Source organism: Salmo salar, chromosome ssa27, assembly GCF_905237065.1.
Source record: "Salmo salar chromosome ssa27, Ssal_v3.1, whole genome shotgun sequence".
Lineage (NCBI taxonomy): Eukaryota > Metazoa > Chordata > Actinopteri > Salmoniformes > Salmonidae > Salmo > Salmo salar.
In genome coordinates, this window is record NC_059468.1 from 38162244 (window position 1) to 38171878 (window position 9635).

The 9635-nt window shown below is 42.9% G+C and overlaps 1 protein-coding gene across 1 annotated transcript in view; it reads right to left on the reverse strand.

The window, feature by feature from the left end:
• LOC106593810 (regulator of G-protein signaling 3) overlaps positions 1 to 6172 on the reverse strand; it is a 32429-nt gene extending 26257 nt beyond the window's left edge. Inside the window, exons 1-3 of the mRNA XM_045709729.1 lie at positions 5958 to 6172; positions 3891 to 4572; positions 2870 to 2937 (exon numbers count right to left, since the gene is read on the reverse strand). Coding sequence (XP_045565685.1) covers positions 2870 to 2937; positions 3891 to 4572; positions 5958 to 6079 — 872 coding nt within the window. The 5' untranslated portion in view covers positions 6080 to 6172. The remainder of the gene's footprint in view (positions 1 to 2869; positions 2938 to 3890; positions 4573 to 5957) is intronic.
• Positions 6173 to 9635: the final 3463 nt, after the last annotated feature.

The window sequence follows — 9635 nt, forward strand, 5'->3', positions numbered from 1 at the left end:
ATTGCCCACAGTATATTGTCCACCGTCTATTGCCCACAGTATATTGTCCACCGTCTATTGCCCACAGTCTATTGTCCACAGTCTATTGCCCACAGTCTATTGTCCTCATTCTATTGTCCACCGTCTATTGCCCTCATTCTATTGCCCACATTCTATTGCCCACAGTCTATTGTCCTCATTCTATTGCCCTCATTCTATTGTCCACAGTCTATTGTCCTCATTCTATTGCCCTCATTCTATTGTCCACCGTCTATTGCTCACAGTCTATTGCCCACACTCTATTGTCCACAGTCTATTGTCCACCGTCTATTGTCCTCATTCTATTGCCCACAGTCTATTGTCATTCTATTGTCCACCGTCTATTGCCCACAGTCTATTGTCCACCGTCTATTGTCCTCATTCTATTGCCCTCATTCTATTGCCCACAGTCTATTGTCCACAGTCTATTGTCCACTGTCTATTGTCCACAGTCTATTGTCCACAGTCTATTGTCCACCGTCTATTGTCCACCGTCTATTGTCCTCATTCTATTGTCCACAGTCTATTGCCCACAGTCTATTGTCCTCATTCTATTGTCCACCGTCTATTGCCCTCATTCTATTGCCCTCATTCTATTGCCCAAAGTCTATTGCCCACAGTCTATTGTCCTTATTCTATTGTCCACTGTTTATTGCCCACAGTCTATTGTCCACAGTCTATTGTCCACAGTCTATTGTCCACCGTCTATTGTCCTCATTCTATTGTCCACTGTCTATTGCCCACAGTCTATTGTCCACAGTCTATTATCCACAGTCTATTGTCAAGTCTATTGCCCACAGTCTATTGTTCACAGTCTGTTGCCCTCATTCTATTGCCCACAGTTTATTGCCCACAGTCTATTGCCCACAGTTTATTGCCCACAGTCTATTGTCCCCATTCTATTGCCCTCAGTCTATTGCCCACAGTCTGTTGTCCACAGTCTATTGTCCACAGTCTATTGCCCACAGTCTATTGTTCACAGTCTATTGCCCACAGTCTGTTGTCCACAGTCTATTGCCCACAGTCTATTGTTCACAGTCTATTGTCCACAGTCTATTGCCCACAGTCTATTGTCCACAGTCTATTGTCCTCATTCTATTGTCCTCATTCTATTGTCCTCATTCTATTGCCCACAGTCTAATGTCCTCATTCTATTGTCCACCGTCTATTGCCCTCATTCTATTGCCCTCATTCTATTGCCCACAGTCTATTGCCCACAGTCTATTGTCCTCATTCTATTGTCCACTGTCTATTGCTCACAGTCTATTGTCCACAGTCTATTATCCACAGTCTATTGTCCAGTCTATTGCCCACAGTCTATTGTTCACAGTCTATTGCCCTCATTCTATTGCTCACAGTCTATTGTCCACAGTCTATTGTCCTCATTCTATTGTCCTCATTCTATTGTTCACAGTCTATTGCCCACAGTCTATTGTCCACAGTCTATTGCCGACAGTCTATTGTTCACAGTCTATTGTCCTCATTCTATTGTCCTCATTCTATTGTTCACAGTCTATTGCCCTCATTCTATTGCTCACAGTCTATTGTCCACAGTCTATTGTCCTCATTCTATTGTCCTCATTCTATTGTTCACAGTCTATTGTCCACAGTCTATTATCCACAGTCTATTGTCAAGTCTATTGCCCACAGTCTATTGTTCACAGTCTATTGCCCTCATTCTATTGCCCACAGTTTATTGCCCACAGTCTATTGCCCACAGTTTATTGCCCACAGTCTATTGTCCTCATTCTATTGCCCTCAGTCTATTGCCCACAGTCTGTTGTCCACAGTCTATTGTCCACCGTCTATTGTCCTCATTCTATTGTCCACTGTCTATTGCCCACAGTCTATTGTCCACAGTCTATTATCCACAGTCTATTGTCAAGTCTATTGCCCACAGTCTATTGTTCACAGTCTATTGCCCTCATTCTATTGCCCACAGTTTATTGCCCACAGTCTATTGCCCACAGTTTATTGCCCACAGTCTATTGTCCCCATTCTATTGCCCTCAGTCTATTGCCCACAGTCTGTTGTCCACAGTCTATTGTCCACAGTCTATTGCCCACAGTCTATTGTTCACAGTCTATTGCCCACAGTCTGTTGTCCACAGTCTATTGCCCACAGTCTATTGTTCACAGTCTATTGTCCACAGTCTATTGCCCACAGTCTATTGTCCACAGTCTATTGTCCTCATTCTATTGTCCTCATTCTATTGTTCACAGTCTATTGTCCTCATTCTATTGCCCACAGTCTAATGTCCTCATTCTATTGTCCACCGTCTATTGCCCTCATTCTATTGCCCTCATTCTATTGCCCACAGTCTATTGCCCACAGTCTATTGTCCTCATTCTATTGTCCACTGTCTATTGCCCACAGTCTATTGTCCACAGTCTATTATCCACAGTCTATTGTCCAGTCTATTGCCCACAGTCTATTGTTCACAGTCTATTGCCCTCATTCTATTGCTCACAGTCTATTGTCCACAGTCTATTGTCCTCATTCTATTGTCCTCATTCTATTGTTCACAGTCTATTGCCCACAGTCTATTGTCCACAGTCTATTGTCCTCATTCTATTGTTCACAGTCTATTGCCCGCAGTCTATTGCCCACAGTCTATTGCCCTCAGTCTATTGCCCACAGTCTATTGCCCACAGTCTATTGCCCACAGAGGAGATTTGATTACTGTGACAGAGAGTGAGAGTGAGATGACTTAAACAGTTACGGAAACCAATCATGTGATAAGGATATTTTTGCCATATCTATGTAATATCAGTGTTGACGGGTCACATTGCTTTCCTCTGAATTGTATTTGGATTACCATAGGGATGCCCAGGCACGTTGATGACCTCACCTGTCCTTCTGTTCTTTCTGTTCCTTCTGTTCTGGGTTAAACAGGTTGGAATGTGATGAATGGGGACTCTGGAAATACAGACACAATTAGTTTGTTTCCAAATGTAAATGATTGGCATGTGTCACTCATACACATACAGTCAACACACACACACACACACACACACACACACACACACACACACACACACACACACACACACACACACACACACACACACACACACACACACACACACACACACACACACACACACACACACACACACACACACACATAAATCTCAGCGGCATGACTTCTTTGGTTTTAGCCCAAACGTTATATAAAATGTTAGAGTTCTGTTTGAGCAATATTTTCCTGTATCGAGTCATTGTCGCCATTATAAAAACATTAAACATTCCAAACCTAAAAGCATTAAAACATGACGTAGTGGGTGTCAGTGTGGATGCCAACATATGGGAGAAATAGGAGAGGAGGGGGACTTGGTATTCATTGGTTTTTGCCATTTGACAGATGCTTTTATCTAAAAGAACAAAATGAAAGGCTGGATGAGTGTCTAATGAGTTACACAATGACAGGAATAATATGCATGACAATATTTAAATCAAATTGAGAATATTTAAGGTAAATGTGTGCTATTGCGCATGATTATTTAATCCTTTGTCAACTTAGTGTGACCTTAACATTTTAACACAACCGCTTGCTTTATAAATAACACTCGGTCGGATGAATCTCAAGGTTGGAATTACTACTGAGAAGAACCAGAAAGGGTGCGTTTGTTTTTAGCTCATACGCTCATCCTGATTGGAGTAGAGATTTCACAAGGTCCAATGGAATGGTCTGAAATGTGAAAACTCTGCCCACCTGGTGACCCGGAAAATTAGAGCTAACGCACCTAGTCAAAACCCATCTAACACACACAGGCTATCCATTCCCATACAGTCGCCTAAAACATCCAATACCCTAAACACTGCCAGAGACCACTCCTTTAGCGACCCTGACATCCCACATCCCTCTTTACCTGCCCAAACAGGCTCTTCAGGTGTAGCTTGGCTGCTGACAGCTTGGCTCTGGTGTGTGACCGTTGCTGTGATTTGAAGGACAAGGGGCTGGAGCCAGAGGGTGAGTACGAGGGAGAGGGTGGTGGCTGGTCGTCGCTGCCCACGCTCTCTGTGCGGCGGCCCGTCGTCCCCGGCACCAACTGCCCATCACTATATGCCCTACATTCATTTAGGTTCACCACTCCAAGAAAACCTCTACCCTCTAGCTTCCCTAGTTCTGTGAAGTTCTCCACACTGACGCTGTGATCCTTGCGCAGCTCCCCCCTCCTCGTCGTCCTCCCAGGGCTGGCTCCAGGCTCCACGATGGTAGGGGTAGGGGGGAAAGAGGTGGTTCGACCATCCAGTTCGTTGTCCTCCAGGTGGGGGGTGTAGGTACCTGACTCCCCGTCCCGGCTGTGGTAGTTGTGGCCCTTCACAGGTACTTTCCTCCACGGCAGGAAATCCATATCGAGTAGAGACCCCTCGGAGCTGTACCGACGCATGATGGCAGCGCCACTGGGTGGAGTTAGAGACAAGGAAGGATGGAGGGACTGATGTGCAGGTGGAGAAAGAAAGGAAGAGTGAAAGGAAGGCAAGCGGGTTTGGGAAAGGGAGGATGAAAGAGAGAAATAGTCTGAAGGGAGGACCCCAGCAAAGAACAGCCTATAAAAGGAAAACAGAGAGAGGGGGAATTGGACAAGATAGAGTTGGACAATCACAGAAAATGGGTGAAATGGGTCAATTCATCCGGACCACAGTGTGCTGTTCCATATCATTGGTACACTTTTACAGAGTGTAGCTAGTCGGACTCATAATCTACGTCCCAAATGGCACCCTATTCCCTACATAGTGCGCTACTTTTGACCAGGGCCCTATAGAGTAGTGCACCGTGTAGGGAATAGTGTGTCATTTGGGATGTAGATCATGAGTCAGACCAGCTGCAGTATGTACGATAACAACTGCTATGTCCAATGCTGTCAAGTCCACTCTAAACGTAATGTGGGTTAACGAGAAAGCTTTTCTCTGATATTCATATGTGACATATTGAAACCACCTATTCGTTTTCAACTGAAATGAGAGACATATTAACATAAATGTGTTGGCCCCTTGGCTGCAAAAATTTGATGAACTGTAGTCATGCCAGTCTACTGATTTAAATTCAGCAGATATTTACTGATTCTACTGATTTGAATTCAGCAGATTTTTACTGTTTCTACTGATTTGAAATATTGATTTGAGTGAAATGGTCTTCCTGCAACTTGACCCACATCTAAATGACATATGACTGGTGTGAAGAGCAAGATGTATTCTCCATACTATCATATGGCTGATTTAAACAGCAACATGTATTCTCCATATTATCATATGGCTGATTTAAACAGCAACATGTATTCTCCATATTATCATATGGCTGATTTAAACAGCAACATGTATTCTCCATATTATCATATGGCTGATTTAAACAGCAACATGTATTCTCCATATTATCATATGGCTGATTTAAACAGCAACATGTATTCTCCATATTGGGACTGGGACACACAGACAGGTTTGCCAAGATGTCATTTCCCCTCACATAGACATACTCTGGATATATCTGACAGACTGTACATAGACATACTCTGGATATATCTGACAGACTGTACATAGACATACTCTGGATATATCTGACAGACTGTACATAGACATACTCTGGATATATCTGACAGACTGTATATAGACATACTCTGGATATATCTGACAGACTGTATATAGACATACTCTGGATATATCTGACAGACTGTACATAGACATACTCTGGATATATCTGACAGACTGTACGTAGACATACTCTGGATATATCTGACAGACTGTATATCTAAAATTCATGTAGGGGATTGGAAAGGCATTGAATAGTAGGTGGCTACAATTGAAAGCAAGAAAAATAAGCTTGAATTACAGTGGATTTGTGTTTCGACTGAACTACATTTCCTTCTCTGCAGCACACAAACGAGTTCTCTTCTTTCTTCACATTCTCCATTTCTCTCTCACTCATCCCCTTATCTTACCTCTCATCATATGCCACCTCTCTCCATCCCTCCTTGTCCAGGTCCCAGTCCAGGTCCCAGTCCAGGTCCCTCCCACCTCTGTCCCTATCCAGGAAGGAGTCGCTCTGCTCCCAGACCACCATGATGGCCACCAGAGAACCAGACAGACAGGCTGAGATGGAGACCAGGGTGCTGGAGAAGGGGCTCCGGATGAGGGGAGGGGGAGAGAAAGGAGGTGGGCCCCTGAAGGTGGTTGAGAAGGGGCCATCGGAAACTGAGAAGGACAAGGGGAGAGGAGGGTGGTCGTGGACGGTGGGAGAGAGCTGCTGTAACACAGCTCAGTGGGTCAGGCAGAAGCAGGAATATAGGAACACCAGACCCTGGTGACCCACATGGAAGACAGACGGACTGACAAGAAGCAGGAGACAGAAGACTGACTGACGGATAGATAAGAGGCAGGAGATGGAAGACAGACTTACTGACTGACGGATAGATAAGAGGCAGGAGATGGAAGACAGACTTACTGACTGACGGATAGATAAGAGGCAGGAGATGGAAGACAGACTTACTGACTGACGGATAGATAAGAGGCGGGAGATGGAAGACAGACTTACTGACTGACGGATAGATAAGAGGCGGGAGATGGAAGACAGACTTACTGACTGACGGATAGATAAGAGGCGGGAGATGGAAGACAGACTTACTGACTGACGGATAGATAAGAGGCGGGAGATGGAAGACAGACTTACTGACTGACGGATAGATAAGAGGCGGGAGATGGAAGACAGACTTACTGACTGACGGATAGATAAGAGGCGGGAGAGGAGAAAGAGACTGACTGACTGATTTAAAGAAATGGACTGTGAGCTAGAGGAGAGATAGAAGGGAAGACAGCCAAAGAGAGAGAGAGAGAGAGAGAGAGAGAGAGAGAGAGAGAGAGAGAGAGAGAGAGAGGCATAGAAGAGCCATAGCCAATCCTCACCCACTTCCCTTCATCCCTCTCACCTGATCACTGATAAGTGGTGCTATGTTTGCTAGACAGAAAAAGTGAGGGCTTTGGTTGGAATGCAACAATGGTCAGCCAGATGACACAGGATATGTTCCAAATGGCAGCCTATTCCCTATGGGACCTGGTCAAAAGTAGTGCACTACGTAGGGAATAGGGTGCCATTTGGGGCGTAAACACAGTCTGAGGGTGTAAAACGGTGGGTTACAGTACAATGAACAGAATGTAGCAGTGAATACTGAATACTAGTCAGTAGGTTGATGATGGTAATGAGAACCACAGTTTTAGAGACCTACTAAATCTGTCATATGTACCAGCAGCTATTCACTTGAAGCAAAAGGCAATGGAGTTGACATTATTTTATGCACATTGTATTTATTTTCTTGTCTTTTTTTATTTTTTTATCTCAAGGAAAGTTTTATACTATGAATGTTAAGATGTTTTCTATGTAGAAATAAATGGCCTACAGTGATCACAGAAATACTTGTCCCTAATGTTTTTGGAATAGCATTACTTGTTATGTCTGTGTTATTTACCGATTTATTGATAATAGATTACATTTGATTACCTTAATGTTGATATAGTGCTATGTGTTTCTCTCATGTCCCCTCTACACCCTTGTACCTCCTGCACTGCTCTCTACTGGCTAAATCCGGTACTGCAGTATCACTAGTAGTCAACAGGCAGTCAGTACAAGACAGAGTTGTGTTCATTCGGCACCAAAACTGAAGACAATTTAGTTAAATGGGGTGGAACAACTTGGATTTGTCCAATAAGAAATTGACATTTTTGTTTTGTTTCAAAACGTTTTGCTATAGTGTGCCCTAATGAACACAACCCTGCTTCCCCACACACACAGATATCATCCCCAAAACATTGGTGTCCTGATTACATGTTAAACATTCACTACTAATGCCGCGTTTACTTTTAGTTGGAACTAGGAAACTCTGACATTTCCGACTTGCTAACTGGTTGTAGTTATACACGTGCCGTATTCAACCAGTTAGCAAGTCGGACATTTCAGAGTTTCCTAGTTTCGTCTCGCACGTGAATGCGACATTAGTACAATCAAGCTACAACGTCGGAAGCCCCACCTATACTGAACTAAAATATTAACGCAACATGTAAAGTGTTGGTCCCATGTTTCATGAGCTGAAATAAAAGATCACAGAAAAGTACCATACTCACAACAAGCTTATTTCTGTCATATTTTCTACACAAATTTGTTTACATCCCTGTTAGTGAGCCTATCTACTATGCCAAGATAATCCATCCACCTGACAGGTGTGGCATATCAACAAGCTGATTAAATGGCATGATCATTACACAGGTGCACCTTGCGCTGGGGACAATAAAAGCCAATTCTAAAATGTGCAGTTTTGCCACACAACACAATGCCACAGATGTCTAAAGTTTTGAGGGGGCGTGTAATTGGCATGCTGACTTCAGGAATGTCCACCAGAGCTGTTGCCAGAGAATTGAATGGAATATCTCTACCATAAGCAGCTTCCAAAATCGTTTTAGAGAATTTGGCACTACGTCCAACCGCAGACCAAATGTAACCACGCCAGCCAAGGATCTCCACATCCGGCTTCTTCCCTTGTGGGATCGTCTGAGACCAGCCACCCGGACAGCTGATGAAACTGAGTATTTCTCTCTGTAATAAAGCCCTTTTGTGGGGGAAAATTTATTCTGATTGGTTGGGCCTGGCTCCCAAGTCGATGGGTCTATGCCCACCCATGGCCCGCACCCCTGCCAGTCACGTGAAATCCATAGATTTGAGCCTAATGAATTTATTTAAATTGACTGATTTCCTCATATGAACTTTTAACTCAGTAAAAATGTTGAATTTTGGTGCATGTTATGTTTCTATTTTTGATCGGTATAGTTCTACAATTTATCTTCTTAAAATCTGATTTTTAAACCCCAAACATTAATCCCGGGTTTACGTTGGTTACATTTTAAATGTAATCCGTTACTATAGTTACCTGTACAAAATTGTAATCAGTAACGTAACTTTTGGATTACCCAAACTCAGTAACGTAATGATTACTTTCAGTTATGCTAGCAGCTCCCCATAGACTTCCATTCATTGCGCTGATGCTAGTTAGCGTTAGCTCGCGAAACTACCTCAAAACTTCCTTCATATTGGACACAGAGATATATAGTTTATTTCCTTAGCGTTACTCAGCAACCTCACAGTGTTTAGATAGATAGCACTGAGATCCATCTATAATGACCAACGACTACGTGAATTTATTCCTCTTTAAAATAGTTCTGACAAACCACATTCAAAACTAAGTACAAAGAAATTATACACTTGAAAGAAATTATTATATTCTTTGTTTATCTGTTGGATTCTCTTCAGATTACTGTTTAAAAATATGTACAATGGAGCATTTAGTGAATAGGTTTCTCTTTTGGTTTTCATACGCTGTTTAGTACACTGCAGTCACGTAAGAACAGCATCAAACCAACACTGATTTTGTTTGCCAGAAGCCTGATGGGACATCCCCTACTTGTGTTATTGTAATGTAAGATGGCTTACTTGGAAACAATAAAATTTTTGAATTATCTAGCGACAAATGATCTGTTTTGATATGTTAATAAAACCATCTATCTGATCTGAGGGATTATAAGGTGACATCTTTGAAAGGAATCACTTTTTCAAAAAGAGTTCCTGGAGGCAATCT